The following is a 22,980-nucleotide window of genomic DNA, read 5'->3' on the forward strand; positions in this document are numbered from 1 at the left end:
TTAAGTTCTGTCTGAGAACGTAAAAGACATTGGTTTCTTTTCAGTGTTTTACTGTGAACAAAAGCAGTCTTAATGCATGTCCAGACAATATGTAGTATCACTAATTTTAGGCATGCAATTAGCCTTATCATTACTTCTTGCTCTCTAAATTCAGTGAGACTTAAACAGAAACTTTTTGTATTTCCTTAATATTTGGTTTTAATGTATATCACATATGTTTTATATAATACATCATTGTAACAAGACCAATCTATAACAGTAATTTTGAGATAGCTATCTAAGGAATAGTAAATTTCTGAAAGCTTGTGTATGTGAAGGGAAAGGCATATACATATTTGTATGTGCTTTTGCTACTAGACTGAACTAAAGCCTCTCACTCACAAGTCAGTTGTTCAAGGTGATTGAGACACAAACTGTAAACTGTGGCCTAAAACCAATGTTCTTTGGGGTCTGAACATTACTTTTGAAGAAAATCTACTACCGCATGCCCTGAACATCCATGGTTCTGAACGATTTAGCTGTATGCTTTCAAAAATCATTTTTGCATACACTGGAGTTTTATCTTGATACAACGAACTCAATACTGACAGGTCTGATATGCCAGTTGCTTTCAACAAACCTGCTTAGCTGTAATAGAGAATATAAGATTTGGGATCTCGGGTGACAGGGAAAAAAATCACTGATATTTTGCTTTAAGCAATAGAACTTGACCTGAAAAGTAGTGACTAAACTGTTGTCACATAGAAATGCATATAAGGTTTCTGTCAAAGGCTAAGTCTTTTGAGTCTTTAAAGGATTGATTCTGCCTGAGCAAGTAATCTAATTTTCACAAGAAAACCAAAGTCCAGAAATGCAGGAAAAAATAAGAAAACTATCCTGAGGTACTACAGTATCTGGGGACTTAGTGCTGTTAGTTACTTGTGTTGTACGTGTCTCTGTGTATAAATATGCCAAAGAAAATATCCTGCATATTTATAAACTACTGGACATAATAGCATATTAAACCAACACAGTGCGTTTTCTATATCTCTTTATGTATTCTCACTGGCAGAAGGGCTTTTATTACCTGTCCATATTAATGTAAAAGGTCTTTGTAGTGTCTCAACTTCAAAGAAGTCTATCATAAGAAAAGAAAGCAGTAACAACTATCATGAAATCCAGAAATCATTGCTAAGTTCTTTGAGGGTGAAATTTGAAGTGGTTACATTTGGCACTTGGTTTTGTTTTAAAGGATGTCATTTGTCTTGAGTTGCAATTGGGGGTCATGATAAAAAAGATGCTAATTCCCTCCCTCAGCTGTTATTCTTTACTTCAGCCCTAACCCCTTTCAAAGAATTTCATTACTCACTGACAGTAGTTTGTTTATTGGGAGTTATTACTAAGGCTCTAGTCACTGTCACAACTTGTCAGCTCAAAATTAAATAGACTCAGAGCTTCTGCATTAGCAGATACATATGGTAGATTCAACAGTCAATTTTGAAATTTTTATAACAGATTTATTAGTATCTATTAGTAGACTGGCTGACCATGATCAATAGTAAAGAGGTAAGACAGCTTTTCTCCCTCCACCCCCAAAGGGCACTAGAATCCTGCATTTTTATTTTACTACTAAGACTGTAAGTCTGAGGGTTTTCACTTCTCTGTTGCGGAATGTGGGAGGTGCATGGACATGAATTCAGTTGATTCTTCGGAGTACTTCTTCAGAAATAAAAGTAATACTAGTCACCATGCAAGAGGAAGGAGTATCCACATAGTTATAGAGTCTGCTCTACCCTACAGCTTTTTTTCTAGCTCAAATAGGTTTTCCATATATGGATTATGTATTCATTTTAGATTTTAAATTTGTATACACATACACTTACTGGCCCTGAATATCTGAGAGATGATTTCTAAAACACTTGTAGTGTCTGATGGCATTTATTAGTAGAAAATACCCTTTCATTTTTTTTCTCCCTCTCCCCCCACACTGTTCTATCATTGGGTTATGCTTTAGTTCTTGTTACCTGTTTTCTTTTTTTCAATATTTTTCAGGGCTATGAGGGCAAAGGGTTGAGAGTTTTGCTGTGTGTTTTGAAGATGGCAAATTTCTGCTGAGTGAATGTTCAGAACTGACAGTCTTCTGGTAAGAAATTAAAACAGAGCAAGAGATCTGTAGTCAAGGTCAAGATCAGGTTTTATACTTGACCTTGGCAAGGAATGCAACATCTTCTATCTTCACATCAAAAGACAAGATTGTCAAAGAGAACTGAGACAGAAGGTGGCCAAGGAGCCTGAAATTTCTGGGCAAATCTGTTCAAGGTCTAAGATTTCGTGCTGACCACAGAAATATAGACAAATGCTGCAGCATTTCCATTTCTAGTCTTTTGACTCAGCCTGGCATCATCTGTCCCACAGTGTCAGGTCCCTTAACATTGTTGTCTTTTAACTAAATCAGTTTAGATATGTGCATGGAGCAGCTGAATCACATGTGAATCATTTAATACATGGATCTTGTCCAGAAATTCCGTTCAGTTTCTTCTTCTTTTTACATAGGAAGTTATCATATAAAATTATCAACTCATGTGGTTTAAATCAAATCAGGATTTAAACATTTTCTGATAAATTAATGACATACAGTTAACTGGAAATCAATTTACTAATTCCAGCCTAATGCCAGCAGTACAGCAGACATGCCTCACTCTATACTTGCAAAACGTTAATGAATACTTACAAAGTTCTAAATACCCTTTTTAAAAGTAATGTCAAAAAATTTTAATCTTGCACATATTTCTTTCTCCCCTGTATGTAAGCCTTATATGAATCGTTACTGGCATGCTCACTATTTTTGGGTTCCCCTATTTGGCTGCCCTGGTGGAGATGAGTTTGCTCCAGCTTTCTGCAGCTCCCAACAATCTGGGGTCTGTGCACTGATGAGATAACAGCCCATGAGCTCATGAGTCCACGAGATAAAGACAGTGAGATCCCTTACCTATTACTGTCATGAGCAAAACAGACATAACTTAGGAAAACTTTTAATTAATGAGTCTGTGATGATTAATTAATCAGTCTGCACTGAAAGCAAGCATTATAAATGTTTCATTCTTCTTTGTGTTCTCTCAGATCCAGATTTTGAAGAGACACTTTTTGAGGAGGCCTCTGAAATTTTTTTTCAAGCTCAGTGGAAGAGGAAGGAAGCCAATGGCAGCTACAGCAGAAACCTGGAATCCACAGTCTAAAATACAGGTACAGTTGGGTAACAATTAAATTTACAAAAGCTATGATAAACCTGCTAGCTAACCCTTCAAAACTGTGCTTTTGTCATGCCTTTTTTTCAGTATTCAATATGTTTCTATTTTTTTAGTCCATTTCTTCTATTCAGATGAGCATATGTACTTGGTAGCTTCTTGGCAATGATGTTATATTTGGTTTCACTTGTGCTAATGATATGCTAAGGAAACCTTATGTGTTATCAGCTCCTAATTGTAGATTGAAGGACTTCTACCTTAGTGCTTCTGCAGGTGAGGAAAGGCTCAGAGATTTTGTGTAGAATAAAGCTGATGTAGGTTGGAAGGAAGTTGGAAAGGCGTATGAAGTGACTCTTTCTAGTGAAATGAACCACTGATAAATTTAAGGGTGACCTATGGATTGGGAACTATATTATGGAAACCAAGTTAAACATACTGTGGAAAACATAGCCAAACCCAACATATTTAGGTTCTTCATAAAGAAATAAGAGGGATTTCTAGGATCAGTAGGGGATTAGTGTTATAGAAAAGGGTTAATATCTATTTCATGAAACTTCTCTTTCAAGAAAAATGCTGTGTTTTTATTTATTCACAGTTCTTCCCTTCATTCTGTCACATCTTAGAGAGGTTGTGTTTGACACTTGCAGTAAGTGTCAATACTCTATGGCAGTAAAACAGTAAGAAAAAATATTGAAATGAATGGAACAGTCATTAGGGATTATGGATATAATTTGTCTGTAATATCTATTTATTGACCTCAAAACCACATTTAAATTCACTGCTTTTCTCAGATTATAATGTTCTATTTTTTTTCCTTTTAAGAGGCAGTATACATTTGTGAAACTCACACTCAAATTTAAGTTATGCAGAACCTTAGGCTTTTGGTCATAACCCATCTTTCCTCTCTCTTTTAGTCTGAAATAAATTCTGCATTCTTTGTAATTACCATTGTAATATCCACCTTGTAGTGTTTTCACTGCATTGCTTACACTACTTTAAACACTAGAAGTAATTTCTACACTACAAGTGTAGTGTTTAGAAAGTGAAATCTTTTTACAAAACTTTCAGAAATATCTTATTGTTTGTATTTCAGGGTTTCACCTTATTTGTCAGATTCTCTAACACAATAACATAGTAAGTATATGCCTGCAAAAGCATTGTAGAGCTAGTCTGAAAAAATTTTTGTCATCACATCAGTATTTCAAGTTTATAATGTAAAAAAATCTTTATTACAAATAGAGATATTGAAAACTTATATTAAATGAAGTAATTTTCTCTGCACTCTTTACCATTACTGACTTCAGTTTCAAAATGAAGTGTTTCAGTGGTTTCAAAACCAATCACTCCCATTAAACAAAAGTTGGTCCTGGTGGGGCTCCATCGTGTTGTTTTCTTTCTCCCCTTCCTCTTAATGTATTTCTGTCAAGACAAAACATTATCATATTCAGCCCTCTGAGTAACTTAAAGTCAGCTTTGAACAATTATTGGTTGCTTCAAAATGCATTGCAAAAATACTACATATCCTGGTGTGTAAATATCTCAACATTCTGCAAGGATTTCTTTCAAGAGGCAAATTTATTTGTCTGTTAACAAATGTTTTTGCAAGGCAGAGAAACATATTATGTTAAAGGCCTCTGAGAACAAGTTGAACAACTCCAGAGTTTGTGTCCCCACTTAAAGAAACACAGATCTATTCCATTTGACCTATAAAATTAAGAGGGGTTTCTGTATTGAAATAATATGCAAGACAAAGTGATTTTTGTTATGTCTTCAAATATAAAATTATTGACCATTTTCCAGTGTTATCTGTGTACTGATTTTTATAGAGAGCTTCATTCTCTTGAAGAATTGGAGAATATAAAACAATTTTTAGATTGTTAACCTCAACGTGGTGACTACAGGGAAGTTTCTGAATAATTCAAATCCACAGTGCTTGTTTTACTTTCTATCTTTTCTGCTTTCTGTCTTGCATTCTTCTTTCTTTCCTGTATTGTTCAGTTTAGGTTATTAGAAATTACATAGATATTAGTTTCAACAGCAGCCAGAGCAAGTACAATCTCTGGTTCACCCTTGTCAAGTGTTAATGCTGAATTAATTCTTCGAGTTCATGTGTTGCTGTCAACACAGCTGTCCAACACTCCAGTGTTTCCTTACCTTAGTTTATATATTATTGATACTGGTTTGCAAATGCTTCAAGATGTAGTGCATCTTTTAGTCCATTCTGTGAAATATTTAACCAAACTGAGCTATACTGCAGTGCCAGAGAATAAAATAATACTAAAGTTTATTTGACTTTCAGCTCAGAGCAGCTGCAAAAGTGGTGGAGAAATGAATTTTGAGGCATTGCTCTGAGCCAACCCAAATTTAGAAATATCCACACATCAAGTGGATGTTCTTTATTCTTGAACATTGTAAGTTGTTCTGTTAACAAAAGTTTATGTACAAATGACTAATTATGAAATTTGATATCTGTACTAACACAAAACACCGTCATCCTTCTAGCTGATTTCCTTTCATTTTAAAGTTCTAGAAGCATTCTTTCTTATCATGGCAGCTAAAAATACCTTCCCTTAAATAAAATGCTGGTCCCATAACTAACCTAATTTATACAACAGCAAGATTAATTTAGTGGGAACTAAATCATCTTTTCCACTTCTAATTTCCTAGGACAGACTCTTCTTCTCAGAGAAAAGCTTAGAAGTTCAGCATTTGTATTATCTCCTTGGAAGGTTACTTAGGATTTTCTTGCATATTTTCTTCCTTCTACATCAATGAAAGCCTAATATCCCTGAATTTTAACTCTTTTTTCTATAATGTGGTGTGGAATAGAAACTCCTCTATGCCAGCCTGCTCATTTCCAGAACTAGTATTATATACACTAGAGAGCAAATGGGCTCTTCTTCCTGAGATAAGTAATTTACAGGATGTTAAGTCTTTTGCTTCATTTTAAATGTAGAAATTATGTACCTGTGTCTCCCTCTTGTGGCATGAAGATACTTTGACCAGAAATTGTTAATCATAACAGAACCATTGGAAAAGAGCACAGCATTTCATGGTTTCAGATTTTTCCATTGCTATAAATTTTCTTATGTTCCATTTGTGTGCTCTTTTAATTGAACTGTTAAGAATTCTCCTTGAGGTGCAGTGAAAGTTTTAAGTTAAAATTTTGGCCAGATTTCTTAAGAGATCACTGCTACGTAGCTGACTATAAAGAGTGCCCAAAAGTAATCAAATGTTTGCAAGCGCAAAGTTAATTGAGCTGTTGTGCAACAGGAATTATAGTTCAGAGGCAAGCGAAGACACAGACTTGTCATTCAAGCATGAGGCTGGTAAGCATGAACAGAACTTATCAGCAGCAAACTCTTATAGCCTTATATTCTTATATTCTGTAACCTGACACAGAAAGGATGCTCCTGGGAACCTCTTCTGACTTTGAGGCATTGTGTTTTGGTTTTTTTTCAACTACATGAGATAAGCGGCAACCCCTGAAAAAGGAAAGATGGGCTTCAAAACACCTTATTACAACAGAAACAAGAGTTTGAAGTTTCTGTGTCCCAGGTGAATGCCTTAACCACACAGCTTTAAAGTAGACAAATGTCATCTTGTCATTATCATAAATAGGATAGCTTTTAACAGAAGAGTCTACTAACGAGCAAGTACAGGATTTCTAGTCTGGTAGTTGAGGGCATTTCAGAAATCTAAGCAACACTTTCTCTAAGTCAGATTAAGTACAGGTTTGAAAACAAGAGTAAAGGCTTCAAGGAAAATGATCTTATTTGCAGTCATACATAAAGGATTTGCACACCTGTCAGACAAAGAGGGGAAAAAAATTTCCAAATTTCCAGAAACTTTCTGTAAAACCTGACATACCTGGTCAGAGAACTGGGATTACTGTGATTTGGCAGTGTATGTGTGAGAGACAGAATAATATCTAAATTAGCATGAGGCCATGGAGTAGTTGTGACTTATGCTGTGAGCAGTTTAGGTGTTTTGGGATCAGAACTCTCCGCTTTTGAGAATATTATACTCATCTCAGTGCTTTTGCAAGCCTGAATACTCAACAGCTATTATAAGCATTCTTATGATAGCTTATAATCTTTTTTCTCATCTATAAAATATGTGAAAAAATATTTTTGTTATGAGAGATCAGAATCTAAATCAAAGTAAGCATTTTTAATACTTTTTGTGAGAAAAAGTTTTCAATATTATTGGTTTTTTCCCCATTTACAGAGAGATTAGTTCTTTTATTTTGTCCCTGATAAGTTCCACTTTCTGATTCTTGTATACAAGAAGGATGTTTGAAATACTATTTGAAATGTTTAAAAATAAAACCAGTCAGAAAGTGGGCTTATGCTAATTCTTGGAGCATAGCAAAATACCAGATTGGAGTTAATAGAGAAAAAAATTATATAGCACCTATATAAGTCAGTGTACCTGTTGAACTGTGACTAATTTTTGCTTGTCAATACAGGGGATTAACATTTCTTTCATATCTGTCCTGACAAGGTCAGATTTAGATGTTTTAAAGGAATTTCCTCTGTTCTTGCTGTATATTTCTATAGTACATATTTTGCTGGTAAAATTACATTACAAAGATCCCGCCTGTGTAAAAGCCATATATTATGTCATAAATAGCAATAAGAATGCCAAATAAAATGTAGAATAAAAATTATATTATGGCTGAAAAAATAATATAAAAAGTATTTTGCATAATTTCTTTAGGAAGTTTACTCAACAATCAATTTTTGCCCTACATAAACTACTACTGCAGATATGCAAGGCAAAATTTCAGTCTGACTCTAAGATTCTAGGCTGGCATTTAGAAAAGTCATGTTTGAACTTCTAGATGGAATAACTGGTGGGCACTAAGAAATAACATCATTAAGGTGTTCCTTTTTCTACTATTGAAGAGCTAGAGAGCTGACTATCCTACTGTGACTGGGAAGCTAAATCAGTACAAAATTTGTACCTGTCTCCACTGGGTGGCAGCCCAAGCTCTTCTCAAACCCAAAAGGGAGGGATTTCTCTTTAGCTGAAAAAACCAGCGTCACTCAGCACTTTGTAAAACTCATGAGACTTTTCTGTACGTTTAGTGGGTCAGGTATTGGGCCCTTCATCTTCAGGGAGTCTCCAATTACTTCATAGCAAGATGGTCTCTCTTCTGCTAATGGCACTTCTAAAGGCAGTTTCTATATTGTATTTAATTAGATTGTGATTAGTTCACACAAACTGTTTATTTAAAACGACGATTCTGAAATTAACATCTTCACCTTGAACACTCACAGAATTCACTGGAGATATCTAATGGATTTAAGTAGCCTGTCTGAAAATTATGGGGAAAACCATGCACTGTGTTCTCCACACAGCCTTATACTTTAAAGCATACTGAAGCACCACTGAACAAAGTGAATCTTTACAGTGTTGAGAGATAGCACCTTTGATCCTCTATTCTAAGAGGCTCATGGTCGTGATTGCAGTCATTACTGTTGTCTGTTCAGCTGTAGTCTTTCTAAGTCTCTCCAGTGGTGTTCCTCTCCTGCTCTGCCTCCTGTGACACTGGTGACAGATGCATTCCTTCCTTCCAGCTGGCAAAAAACAAAGGTCACAACAGCTTCAGGTGACAAGGATCACATTGCCTTTTCAGGATGGTGAAAAGAAATTGCAGTGTCCTGGCCATGCTTTATAAAATGTAAATTTCCTTTAGGGACTGGAAGTTGTTATTTATTTTCTGCTGGATGCAGTTTCATTTTTCTCTCTTTTCACTAATTTTAATGGATTTTAAAAAGAGTTTCTTGGCCTCACACCATATATCACAATTTAGTCAGTCTTTCACAAAAAACCAGCATAGTATAAGAAAGAAAATTTTACATGACTCTGGTGTACAAACCATATTCTTTTAAATAGGTTAGTTTAACCTTGGGTTATTTCAGACACTTTCAAAGATTCCTTTAGGAAAGATTACACTGTTTGCCTCCAGTGTACATATAAGGTAATGGATCCTTTTTTTTCTATGGACAATCCCAGTAAACTGTGTTTCACTGAAATAAGACACCAGCTTTGGAGTTTGTCCTGGTTTTATCTCAGAACTGAGATCTGTGCTAACAGCTTCAGAGCTGTGTCATGCAAAAAGATGCATTGTACACCACTTTTCAAAGTCTTTTGCTTCTCCTGTACTGAAACACAAGACCTGAGAGATTTACAAAATCAAATCTAGGCAAAAATAACCTGTTAACGAAAAGAATAATCTCTGAAGAATTTATCTGCACCTTAATCTATAGGATTTACGTTACAAGTTAGTGCCTCGGTTTGAGAACCTAAGAGTTCTTGTAAATGTGTTCAGCAGAATTTATTTGGAAATTCTTACTGAAATGAGTGTTTCGTACCAGAAAACATATGAAGGACAATTAAAGTTATTTTTAGTTTCTCAGGATGAAATTTCAGTTCTGAAACAGAGGTGTTTCTAATAAACCTGTCCTTGGGAGTTGGATTTGGCTTTTTTTGTTGCTTCCAAGCTACAATGAAAACATCCTCTTGCATTAGTTTCTTTCTTGCTCTTAACAGATGGGAAGTTGTGATGCAGGCTGCCTCAGAGCCCAATGGCTCTGATAGTGCAACCTGATGTAGCTGATTGTAGCCCACCAGAGAAGGTTAAGCTCTTCACACTCGTTCCTTAACTGCACAGGAATTTCTCATAGCCAAAACAGAGATACATCATTCTTAATTTCCAGGAGTGGCTTCATGAGCTGTGGAAAAAATCCAGTCAGAACAAACTACAGACCATCCTCTAGCACCAGAGGTCACCATGGACATGCCACCAGTGGCAACTGTACCGAGCCCCTACTGTGAATGCAGAAGCTTATTTTGCAGCTTTTACTCAGATTTGCATGAGTTACCTGGGGGTTTTGTGATCACATCTGTGATCACATGCTGACAGCATTTTGAGAGAACAGGCTTTCAAACAATAGCAGTTTTTGGAGGAATGTTTTTAAGAGTGAGACCTGGACTGTAATATTTGCTTCTAAGAAAAAGGAGAGTGAACAAGGACCTCAGCTTTATCTCCAGATATTTTGACTGCACTTGACATGTCTTCCACCCAGACAAATTACTTAATGCCTACAATGAAATAATGCATCATACCAAGAGGTAGACTAACCTTTCTGTGCCTGTTGCTTTGCAACATGGTATGCTGCCAAAGAGTCTTCTGGTCTTCTGGAAACAACCTGGTCTCTGCCTGCATGTAAGTCAGTCTGTGTGTCTCACCTACCTCATGAAAGAGGGCTTTCACAGTTAATTTCTGTGAAGTGCTTCACAATTACTATCTGACAGATGCCTAAATACAGACCATGGTTAGTATGATAGAGTAACTAAAACGACCTTTACAAAACCATTTTTGCTTTAAAAACCTCTCCTCTCTCTCAGTGCTCTCTGTTTTAATGTTACCTCATCTTCTTTCCATTTAATTCTCATCTCATACCTTTTGTTTCTTTTCACTGACCCTTCTGGACAACTGTTTTTGGGAAAGCCTTTTTATATATCTCTCTTTCCCTTCTCTCTCTAATAGATACCATCATCTTTTAAAGAGCAGGCACTCCCTCCCTCAGCTAAGTACTATCTTGGCAGGCAACTGTGGAGGAGGAGTCTTCTTTAAAAGGCTCTGAAATTGTGTTGTTAAAAAAATATATAAATAAAGCAACAAACCTTTTAATAGGGCTTTGAACAATCATCCCTTTCATTCCCTTATGGCCTATTGTGCTTCTGGCTTTTTTATTATTTAGTGTGCTTCAAAAAAAAAAAATCTAAATGTTTTATGTTAAGCCATTAAGAGTTTATTTGGGTTGAAAATAAATAAATAAATGTGATGCTAGCAGTTGGGACCGTAAGCACATAAACAGTTGCCTGGCAAAGGCAACCTATAGGAGGCACATCAGAAGGCCAGAATAAGCTTTAGTAAAAGACCAGAACAAAAGCATCACCAGCATTTGTTTCTGGTAAAGTACTTTTGCACGAACCTGACTACTGGAGTGGCTTACCCAGCTTTTATCTTTTTCAAATTCACCTCACTTCCCCCACCCCTCTCTACAGCATCACTCCAAACTGCAACTCATGGTAATTATGTGGAAAAGAAGGAAACATGGGATTTTTTGAATCTTCTTTTGTTTTATTTTTTTTAAACCACCTGATGGAAGCATGTGACTGGTTGGTATCCAACATTGCTCCTGGAGTTATTGTTCACCTAACTAAATGTTTTTTCCATGACCTGCCTGAATTTCTTTCTTTTGTGTATTTTAATTTATTTTTTAAAATGTTGGGTATATGTTGCAAATAGCCAGAAAAAGTGTTTTGTTCCTTTCTTTCTTTATAACCCCTTCCATTTTTGTTTGCTTGTGATCCCCAGAGAATTCTGTATCAGACTGGTGACTGCAGCTAGGTCTCTGTGTGCATAATTGGTATCTTGCTTCGTCTCAGTTCCCTAGTGGAGCTGTTGGGGAGAGAGCGAAGAGTCTTTGCCATTAAATGCATTATTAGGTTCACATTTCAGCTCCCATGTGACCTATATTTGGCAAATCAACATCACAACTTAAACTTTCTAACCCTCTTTCTCCATGAGATTGAACTATATAGTAGTTTTTGAAAAGCACACATATAGACTGCAGCTGATTTCATTAAATTAGTAGATTGCAAGAGGTAGATAGGAGGAACTTCTGAGAATCTGAGCCTGATTTTGCTGTCTTATTTTTGAGATTCATAAATAAAACAATCTGATACTCCTTGTGAAGTTGAATGGAGTCACTAACAGTCCAGATCTTAAAAATTAAGAGCACAGGTGTCTGTCACTAGTCAGGCTCCAAAGGAAAGACAATGCCTTGAATTAGTGCCATTTTATGTGTGGGACATAGAATGTCAGGTTGCAAATGACAAAAAGAGTTTCTAGCACACATAACCTCAGGTACATCAAAGAGCAGAAATCCACAGCACAGAACAAGAGAACATGAAACTGTCTTTATAATACAGTGACATTTTCATTTTTTTCTCTCTTGTAACAGTATTGCTGATTTTTATAGAATCATAGAATATCCTGAGTTGAAAGGGACGCATAAGGATCATCAAAGTAAAAAAAAAAAAAGTTCTCTTGTAATAATAGGAAATAAGGAGAGTGATCTGAACACAATTTTAATTGCTAAATTCCTTTGACTCACATAGTTTGGTAGATTTCCCTATAAAAGCAAGGTGTACCTTTCAAAATTTTGTTACAGGATCAATAACAGAGAAGAAAAAGTCTGTCAGATATTTGGACTTATGAGGCTTAGTGTTTTATAGACCTGGCTCTTGTGTACAGTCTTCTGTACACAAGACCTTGTGTACATTTGACCTATTCAAAATAGGTACCAGGGCTCAGAAAATGCTTAAGAGGAAGACCTAACTCAGGTTTTCCCAGTCATAAACAGGGATTATAAACTTTCTGACCTCATAGTCATACTGTGAAAATAATCAACCTATTGTATACTGCAGTATTTTAGTAGGCAGAGTATGTGTTCCTGAGATACAGATAATTAAGTGGAAAAATGAGGTTATTGGGGAAAAGGAAGAATATATATACTGTTCTATAATATACTACTAATTTTAATGAGATGAGAAGAACTTGTAAGATAAACTTGGGCTAAAAATTTAAAAAATATATACAAAAATCAGTGGAAAACTTCCTATTGGTTTCAGTGTTATTTAAAGTCTACATTAAAAAGTAATAGCAACTGGTGTGGTATGTGATTGCTTTTGAAGAATGGTAATGCTTGACAAAGCACAACAGCAGCCTCTGACCAAAGGCTGGTTGTTTGTTGGCTGTTGAGAAACAATCATATTTGTTTTAAAAATCCTGTGTTAGACGATTTTTCTTGCAAGTTCACTCACTATTCCCATTTTAAAGGCATTGTTTTCAACTATTGATAAAAGAAATGTAGCTAAGTGTTTTAAGGTTTTGTGTATTTCTAGAAAACTTTTACATTTTAAAAGCTATACTTTTGCCATCCAGTTATTGATCATGAACCATTCAACTGTTGAAGTATATCAGCAGTTGATTGTGCTTTATGTCATACCTGGAATGATCCCTATTCCTGCAATATAGGTTTGGAAGAATCTACATCACAAACCTGTGAAAGCTTATAAAGGTGCAGATCCAGACCACACAAAAGGAAATGCAGACTCATGTTTATTTTACAACATAATGGCACCATGTCTAGTATTTTCTTCTCACAAACATACACCACAGGTGTTTTATAACACCCATCTTTTAGAACTTTGAAAACATAAGAAAAACTATTTACTAGGGAATTGTTAAGGGAAAAAAAAAATCAAGCATGGGAGGGGCTGCCTTGTAGATAAGAAGTGGGGATGGTTTGGATTGTGTGACAGAAAGAGGATTCCGATGATGGTCTGACAGTTAAAGAATGAAATTACAAGGAGAATAACAAGAGCAATTCTTATCTTTTCAAACCTGGAAAGAGTTGTTTGTGATTTGTTGTGAGTATAAAGAAAAGCACTGGAGTGGCTTGGTGTGAGTAGAGGCCAGTGGTCAGTACTGGGAGTGCTGGGTCTATACAGTGATTCTTTTCCCATAGGGACCTGAAAAAGACATCTACTTCTCTGACAAGGCGTGGCTTGTGGGATAAGAGATTATAAAGAATAGACAAGTTTAAAATAATGAAAGTGGGTGTAGGGGTTTTATGATTTTGGGAACACTTGAAATTACCAAACTGAAATAGTGAAGTTCCTCTGATATTTAGAGCAATCCCAAATTGGTTTAAGAATTTGGTTGTTCAATGAAGCAAAGTAATAAAGTTGGGTCAGAATTCCCACTTTGAGTTATAGGAATACTGAACACTTGAATCTTGTGTATGGCTTTCATAACTGAGAATTATTTCTTTACAAATTAATGCAAAGGGTGTGACACGTGTTTTGAAATTTGTTGGGCATGAAGTAGAGTAAGTCATGGATTTTCTCTCTGTTTCTGTGATGAGTCTGGAAGAGTCTGAACTAGCTTCTGCTGCTTAACCTGGCTGCAGGTTTCCAAATCTGGATCCTGCACAAATTCCATGTGTTCATTTTAGATCCCTTCTAGAAGAATATAAGTGTTATAGTGAGGGAAATCTTGTGCAAGGACTATAGAAAATACACCCAGTAGACTAAGCAAGACTGAAGTTCTGCTTCAACATGATAAAGCTAATAAAGCATAATGTTAAGACAGAGAAAAAGTAACACCCGCCGCCTCCTCCTCCTCCTCCTCTTCTGCACACACACAACTTGTTTACAAAAGTGCCTTGTAGTGACTGCTGGTGGTGTCACTCTGTCCCATGCCCCAGAGCTATCACCGGGCCTCATGGGAGATGTGACTACAGCATCGGACATGAGACTGTTTGTTCACTCACTTTCTGTGAAGAGAGTTTTGAACTGTGTTTTGAATAGACAGCATTTTCTTTGTGTGGTTGGTAAATAACACTGAGCAAAGTTAGTCAGCAAGTTGCATAGCTTCTGCATTCTGATTCTTTGGAGCCCTTTTGTACCAAGCTTGACAGGATGTTTTTAACAGAATGTGACCTCACTGGGATACCAGAGGTAAGGAAAAAAGTTATTGGGGTTGTTGTGGAATATTTTGCACAGAGCTGACTGAAAGCACTGCTTTAAAATGTGTCTTGGAAAGAAGATGGTTTCATGATGATCCAATCAACACCTTGTTCAGTGAAAGTGTCTTTCACTACTTTGTAAGTTATAGGAAGTCTTAGCAAGATTTTCTATTTCCCACTTACGGAAAAAGATGCTGATTTGCAGATCTCAGACATATGTATTTGCTCATTGAGCAAAGGCCCAGTTCTAGCGACAGAACATCAAAATGTTTTCTTTCTAACACAGAACAAAATAAGCAGATCAGATCCAGTTGTTCATCCAAGTCCTAGAAGCAGCAGTGTGAGAGTCGGAGCAGTGGCAAGACCAGGCGACAGCAACCTTGTGGACACCCATCCTCAATCACTGGGTGAAGGTAAGAAGTAAAAAAGACAAAAAGCAGTATCATTGCGCTTTCTGGGTAGGAGCAGGTGTGGGTTTTCATCACAGACATTGAAGCTGAGGCTGCTGCTTGTTGTTGTGCTTGGAGGTAGAGCAGAGGGGGCTGCGGTGCCCTGGGGGATGCGGGGTGGTTCGGGCACCCCCTCTCCTCCCTCTGCTGGCCAGCGCCGGGGAGGAGCGGGGCGGGCGCGGGGGGACCGGCACCTCTCTGCCGCGGCTGCCTGGGGGGAGCCCTGAGCGACAGGGGCTCTCCAGGGCTTCCCTGGTATGCACTGACAGACTTAGGATGGAGTGATGCGAGGTTCAGCTGCGGTAAAAGAAAGGAGAGATATATGAGTGTTCCACAAGTCAGAAAAGATGATTTAAAAAAAAAAAAAAAATAAAATGTCAGATTCAGATATTTATTTATAAAGTATAAAATATAGATTCATGCTGAATATCTGAGTAATTTTTTTATATTCAGGATCTAAAGAGGTTTTCATGAAAAAAGAAAGAAAAATGCATTATTACACAAAATAGCTTAATGAATAATAGACATCTTGCTATTCTGAAGTTGAATTAACAATATGTGATCTACTTTACTATCTATACCAACAGATTCATTGTTTTTGTGGTCAACAATCATTGTTTTTTTCCAGCCGGTACAGATGACTTTAAAAAAAATTAAAAAATTTGTTTGGAGTAGTGCAGTGAGAGGAAATGAAATTCTCATGATATGTAAAACTGTTATTCATATTTAAAGACTTGCATAACAAAGAAATCTAAAAATATGCTTTTAAAATTGGAAAGTTTTGGGTATTGCTGACAACGAAAGTTCTTTGGTAAAGGAGGATGGAAAAGTTTGCTCATTTACTTCTGACTAACTAGAGTTGCTTTTTACTGTAAGGCACATAAAGAACTGGTTTTTATTGTGATCAGCTAGAAAATGGATGGTTTGAACTGCATTTAGTGGTATAAAATATGTGATGAGTGCATCACTGATCTCAGCAAGACAGGGTAATGACTTTGGTTTGACAAAACATTTACAGTGATACTTTCATAATGTCAAACTCGCTACTGTATTTGATTCACTGGTGTGGGGTAAAAAGCCGCAAGCTCTATCCTAATTAAAGCAAATATTTCTGAAGAACCTTCTAGAGAGAAGTGTGTTCTGTGAAGCAGAAGTCTGTCAAATGGGGATGACTGAATATGGTAAAATCATATTCACAGCTTTGGTATTTGTGTTGCACTAATACTTCTGCTCAGATGCTTGGTGTTGTACAATACATAACAAGATTTTATAAAGCACACATCTAATGTGACATGAAACATAAGACAGCAGTTGAATAAAAAAATGAGACACATTAGTCATAATAAGAAATGTGTTGAGAGTTTTCTGATTTTAATATCTTGCTACAGCTGTATATGTATTGTTAGGTGGTTTTTTTTAGCAGATTATTTTTCATAGTGTCTAGTCCACTACAGATAAACTGCCACCAATAGCTAGAAGCTTGCCTGTTTTTTGGCCTCCAGTCAGACAGAAGTTAGCAGGGTTGTATACAGTTTACTTTATCCCTGAATTTGAAGATAAGAGTGCAAAAGTTTAATAAAAATGGGTTGTTTAATATTTATGAAAGTTACAATAGAGAAACCAGTAGAGGTCAGTGCAGAGTGCTGAAATGGAAGCAGAGTGCCAAAGCTTTGTGTATTTATGCTCTGTACTTTTGATCTTTAACTTTTCCCTTAAAATGGGGTAAAAGCTCACGGTGTCTTACAGCCAATATTCCTGTCTTCTTGAAAGATAGATTAAACATACTTGTGATAATATGATAATGTTACACTGCTTAAACAGAGCAATTGAAGCAACAACATACATTTCATTGCATGTTATGGCTTGCAGAGATATTGGAAACCTTATTTTGTGGAATCATTATTGAAACCCATATGTAATACTTATTACATATATTTCAGTGGTAAATACATCTACCTGATGGCTATGTAACAAAAAAAATCATAGAAGAAAGGATAATTTTTAGGAAACAGATTTTCAGATACTTAAAGTAACAACCAATTTTTTGTCATTTTTACTAACAACTTTGGATAATTATCAGTATGTGTTGTTTTAAAAGTATTTTCTTTGTGTTATACACATATATGCAGGGTAGGGAGGCAAACAAACTCTGTATATAAAGTTGAATTCTCTTTTGTTTCACTTTTTAAAGCCATTGTTTGCTCGTGGTTTCCTTTTGTGATTTAAAGCAAGGAAAAGAATCACCCTGTATAGTCTGCACATGAAAAGATCCTCCAACATATATTAGCTGCAAAAGCTCTCTGAAAAGCTTCTGTTCAAGCTACTTTCTATGGATCTAGAAAGAGCCTGTCCCCATTCTGTTTCTTTGCACTTTAACTAAGTACTTTGAAAAGTAGCTTGCTATTAAATTGTGATTGTCGAATATTAAGGAATTGAAAAAAATTATCACCAGATAAAAGGGATCATGTTCTATTTTGATTCTAGTACTAACTTACATCCACTGTCTATGAGTTTAGGGAGAAGTTTCCCATACCTTTAGAGAGAATAGAGTTATACGGATAGTAAATATGATTGGAAGTCCTCTTCACTTGTTCTCCTTACCTTTAATGTACTTCTTTAAATTGATTATAGAGGGATTGGAGAGAATTCATCACCTCTGAAAATCATACTTCCTTTCCATTTCCTTTATCATGCTCTTAAAAGTGACAAGAACTAGACAGAGACTCTGCAACCCTTTCTCCCAGGCACTTGTTCTGTGGAGTCACGAGAGTCAGATGGGTAAGTGTGAAGGAAGCTCCAAGGGCTTTAAAGGGAGGATTCCTGCAGGGGAGGGATTCCCCAATAACTGTAGCAGCTATCAGCAGTATAAATTCAGGAGGGAAGGAGGCAGATATGTTATAAACTGCTGTTACATATCTGACCCATTGTGCATTTTTGCTTCGCTTCTGTCTCTGTGATACCACACATACGTCTTCCAATGCAGTACAGCCAGATTTTCATGCAAATAGCTCCCCTTATAAATGTAGCATAAAACCCTGAATTTGGTGAAGCCAATGAAGTCCTGATGTTTGAATCAGTGGTGAGATGAGGAGTTCTACAAGCTTGTTTCAACATTTTTTTTTCCCTAGGGCAAAAGAAACTTAGAAATAATCTCATTTGTTTCATAACACAAGATTCAATCTAATAATGTGGCATACAAGTGATGGCATGTTAAATGGCTATTTCCATTATGAGTCCAAATTTTTACCAAAAACTTGGACTCAATTGCATTCAGTTTAGTTCGGTTCTTCATTTAAATTGGAGAAACAAGACTCAGTACTGATTTCACCACCAGCTTTGATTGTGTTTTGAAAAATAGGCTTGAATTCAAAACTAAAATCCGCTTTCTTTCCCCATGTAAACTTCTGTTGTCCATATTATTTTGTCATGCAATATTTTCCAATTCCCTTTTACAAATTGTTCTCATTTTTTGTTGGTTAAAAAGGATGTGAGAAGTTGTGTTTAGCTGAGCCACAGTGGAAGTGCTCATTTACTGTAACTGATTTTCTTCATTAGCTGGTGTTGGGAGGGAGCCCTCCTCCTCAAATGCTTTTCCTGAAAAGTAGTGTAAAGTTAGAAGTTAAGGTGCTTTTATAATACTCAGTGCTCTGGTTTTAGCCAGTCAATATTGAAGTCCACAAGTCAAAGTATTTCTCTTGCTTCAATTAAGTTTGCTTGCGTGTTAAACTCCACTAACATCTGGTCTGCTTTTTTTTTCTTTTGCTTTTCTGTCCCCAGTAACGTGTGAAATACAAACCTCCAAAATTCAGAGACCAAAATAATATTGCTGGAAATGTGTAGTTTAGTCAAGTATAAAGCTATGCTAGAAGTTTGCTCTTCTTATCTGTATCCTGACCAAAGACACAAGATTGTAGCAGAGCTGTTCATGACTAAGAAGCAGAGGGCATATCTTATCACTGAAGTTCCCGATCTCTCATAGATTAATGTTTGATATTTCCTTGACTGTGGTATTACATTTATACACACCGGTATAGTAACATTATGTTCTCATTTTGTCCTTTGGATGTTTTTGATAACTTTTTTTTTTTTTTTTTGCTGGTTTATAAAAATTATTCCCTACAAAGTAGGGTTGGTTAAATTATCCTGCCACTATATAGCTATATTTTTTGTTTGTTTAATTCGGGGATAATTTTTTTCATTCTTAGTGTATATATGTGCAGGGGTGATTTCCAATATTTTTATGTTACCTGATATGAAGGTGTATGTCATTTGTCTATAAAACTGTGTAAGGGATCAAAAAGCAGGGATCAAAAATTGTAAGCTTGTGTCCAGATGGGAATAGTACTGCTTCAGTCAGTGGTGATCAATGATCAGTGACTGAGATAGCAGCACTAGTGAAAATCTCTTCATATAAACAGTGAAACTGTGGCATTTGCATTAGCAATTAAACAAATTCAGACTCCTTGCCAGTTATCAATCTGTAGATAAATATGTTATCAATCTATAGATTGCAAAATAAACTTAAATAAATTAGAATCAATAAATTAGAATGATAAATGTAGACAAATAAGTTGTAATTTCAAACATTCAATAGATACAAAAAATACAGATTTCTTCACCCATTTTGGGAATTAAGGGGTCTAAGGAATTCGTATAATTCTGGAAATTTTGGACATACATCACAAGAAAACATCAATATAACAGTTTCGGTTTTGGTGGTTCTATCATTTTACTGAAACATATCTACAGAGGCAATTTTACTTCTCATGTGCTTTAGGGATCAGAAATGGTGATTTTCCCTGACTGTATTAGATTGGACAATGCAGATGGGTTTGGGTGTTTTTCACTTTTTTCTGGAGTTCTGTTGGGAGTTTGCTACCTGTCCTTTTCACTGCGTAGCTCAAGTCAACACAAGGCTCTTTTTTGTTTTCTTACTTTTTCATATGTCAAGAGTAAACTTTAGACTCCAATTTCTTCTTGATAGTCTTTGCCTCCCACTGACATCAATAGGGTGCTGATACAAGTCTTGAGTGTCTTACATATCCTGGGAACAGAAAAAAATACAACCAATATGGCTAAAGCTGAGGAACTGTAACCTTAATGATGTCAACATTAAATCTGAGGTATATGTGGTGTTAAGGTGTATGTAATCTGAGGTATATGTGGTGTTTCTAGAAACTCTGAAAATCACTCCTTTTTCCTAGAAAATGTCTCAGTTTTTTCCTCTGACACCTATGTTTTTCTAAGAGGTAAATATTCACATTAACAACTGTAAATGAAATAAATGTGTATTCAGTTTTTGTAGTGCATATTCATCTCTACAAGCAAAGTCACTTCAGAATATCTTTATGTTTTTAACAAGTCTCTTCTAAAATTAAATCTTACATTTGACTTTACTGTACAGAATAACTCTTCTATGAACACTTTGTAACACATCAAGATCTTCTGTAGTATACATTTATCATCAATCAACATAGTGCAAGGGGTTATTAAGAATAGACTTCACAGAATATAAAATATTGAACAAGTAAAAAGTTTTACTTTTTCCTTTTTTACTTTAAGGGCTCATCTCAGTTTCAACTGTAAACTGTAAAAATAAAATGAATAGCAATGCTATTTGAATACATTATTTGACCATTCTTTGGGGGTTTTATGTTGGTCCAGAAAAAAAAAAAAGTACTTTTCTGAAATCTTTTTATCTATTTTTATACACATTGTATTTTTATTGACACCTTCATATTTTATATCTATATATGTATATGAATTTTACAGAACATTATGAAATTTCTGCATAAAAAATTATTAAGAGCTCATTATTAAATTTTATGATCTCAACAAGTTAATGTGGACATTAATTTTTCCCAGGAATTAAGATGTTAAACTTCAGAAAATATTTAATTAAAATTAGATGAAATGTAGATAAAAATCTGAAAAAAATACTAACTGCAGCTTTAAATGGCACAAAACTGAAACACGTTACCCATGAACCTGACTCACAGAAATATTTCATCTATTTTTCTCAGTAATAATTTTATTAACAGTGCTTCTATAGAAGTGTTAATCATGTGATTGCATGTGTCAAAAATATTCCATTTTGCTAGCAGATTTATGCTACTTCAGAGAAAATATATGAGTAAAGATTGTCTGGTAGCTTAATGTTTGTGGTAAAGATGACCACAGAGAATATGAATGTTTTTACCTGGTATGCTTATACCAAATTCTCTTATAAAAAAGTGATCTGGAGTAGCATGGATTTTAATTCTTTACCAACGTGGTAACATTCTACAATGAGATGACTGGGTTGACTGGATTCATACATGTTTAAAGGGAGCAGGGGATGTCATCTGCTTTGACTTAAGCAAGTTTTTCATCACAGTCTCCCACAACATCCTCATATTGATGCAGTGTACTTCTGGACTAGATGGATAGACTGGTACATGAGTAGAAAACTGGATGGATCATCAAACTTCAGAGGTAGTGGCTAGGTGTTCATACTCTGCCTTATCTGATTTCCTTAGTGGACTGTCCAGAAACCAGTCCTGTTCAATAACTTCCCGTGTGTCTTGGTGGACCATGGGTTAAACAGTGTATGCTGACAGTGACAAAGGGTAACAAAGCACTGGGCTGTGTCCACAGTGCACTAGTAGTAGATCAAAGAAAGCTGTGATTTTTTTTTTACTTGGTACTAATTAGGCCACATCTAGAAAATTCCAGTTCTGGTTACCTCCACACAAGTAGATGTTGATCAACTGGAGCAAGTTCAGCAGAGAGCTCGGAGGCAGGAGCATATGCCATGTGAAGAAATTCTGAGAAATCAGGCCTTGATTAATTTGGTGAAGAGATGCTTGCAGGTAAAAAAATAGTTTTTAGGCAGAGCAATCCTGAGAAAATAATAGCATTGCAACTTCTAAAGTAACATTTTCCTTGTAAATGAATAGTGCCTCCTGCTTCCTAGGGAAGATCACCCATCCATATGCATCAGATGAGCTTAGGTTAAGGAGCTCTAATGAATCCCTAAATATTGCAAGAGATTTCTTTGAAGTTAGGCAGTAGATGTAGTGCTTTACTAAGTTGTAAGGGCAAAGTATTGTTTTCATATGAGTAATAATGAAAAATATAAAGAGTTGGCATTCTAGATTTAATCTATGGGTTTATTCAGGTCTCTGAACCTCCTAGGTCTGCTGGAAGGATTCCTCCTGCAGAGTAGTTCTTGCTGTTGCTTCTGGAATGTTGGAAATTTACTGAGCACAGGTGTTTGGCCAGGGTGGTGAATGCTGTTGCTAGGGAAGCGATGACCTATGTATTCTGAATGGTGCCTTGGTTTGATTTAATTCTTCTTATGTCCTGTTTTTGTTATTTTCCCCTGATATTTGATGAGAATATTTTTGCTTAAGAAAAAAGAACTGTGTCATGCCAAATGCATAAGAAATCTGATGCATTTTGCTTGAAAGTGAAAATAGTACAGCAAAGGGAGTGATTAACAGATATTTGTAAGTCTACCTTTTCCTAATACCAAATCAACATGACCAATAGTGAGGACTGGGAGCTAAAAGTAAAAGGAAAGGAATCACTAGCTCTCTTGGGTCATTGGTAGAAAACACTCTACATGGGAACGTAGAATACATTGTAATCAGTCTTTTACTGTATGGATATCTGTATGGATATCTGAAAGATATTAGGAAGCGCTTGGTA

The 22,980-nt window shown here is 35.8% G+C and overlaps 1 protein-coding gene across 3 annotated transcripts in view; it reads left to right on the top strand.

Annotated features, from left to right (window-relative positions):
- The window catches only part of ST18 (ST18 C2H2C-type zinc finger transcription factor), a 232,199-nt gene that overhangs the window by 48,601 nt on the left and 160,618 nt on the right, over positions 1 to 22,980 (top strand). Inside the window, exons 2-4 of one of the 3 annotated variants that reach the window (XM_039390422.1) lie at positions 2,032 to 2,122; positions 3,100 to 3,222; positions 15,126 to 15,252. In XM_039390422.1, the coding sequence (XP_039246356.1) occupies positions 2,099 to 2,122; positions 3,100 to 3,222; positions 15,126 to 15,252 (274 nt within the window). In that variant the 5' untranslated portion in view covers positions 2,032 to 2,098. Of the gene's footprint in view, positions 1 to 2,031; positions 2,123 to 3,099; positions 3,223 to 14,700; positions 14,832 to 14,899; positions 14,978 to 15,125; positions 15,253 to 22,980 lie in introns of those variants that run through there. The other 2 variants (XM_027728145.2, XM_027728148.2) reach the window with 2 other exon arrangements.

The sequence above is a fragment of the Pipra filicauda genome, unplaced genomic scaffold (genome assembly GCF_003945595.2).
Source record: "Pipra filicauda isolate LSUMZ 115617 unplaced genomic scaffold, ASM394559v2 scaffold81_size6448238_pilon, whole genome shotgun sequence".
NCBI classification, from domain to species: Eukaryota; Metazoa; Chordata; class Aves; order Passeriformes; family Pipridae; genus Pipra; species Pipra filicauda.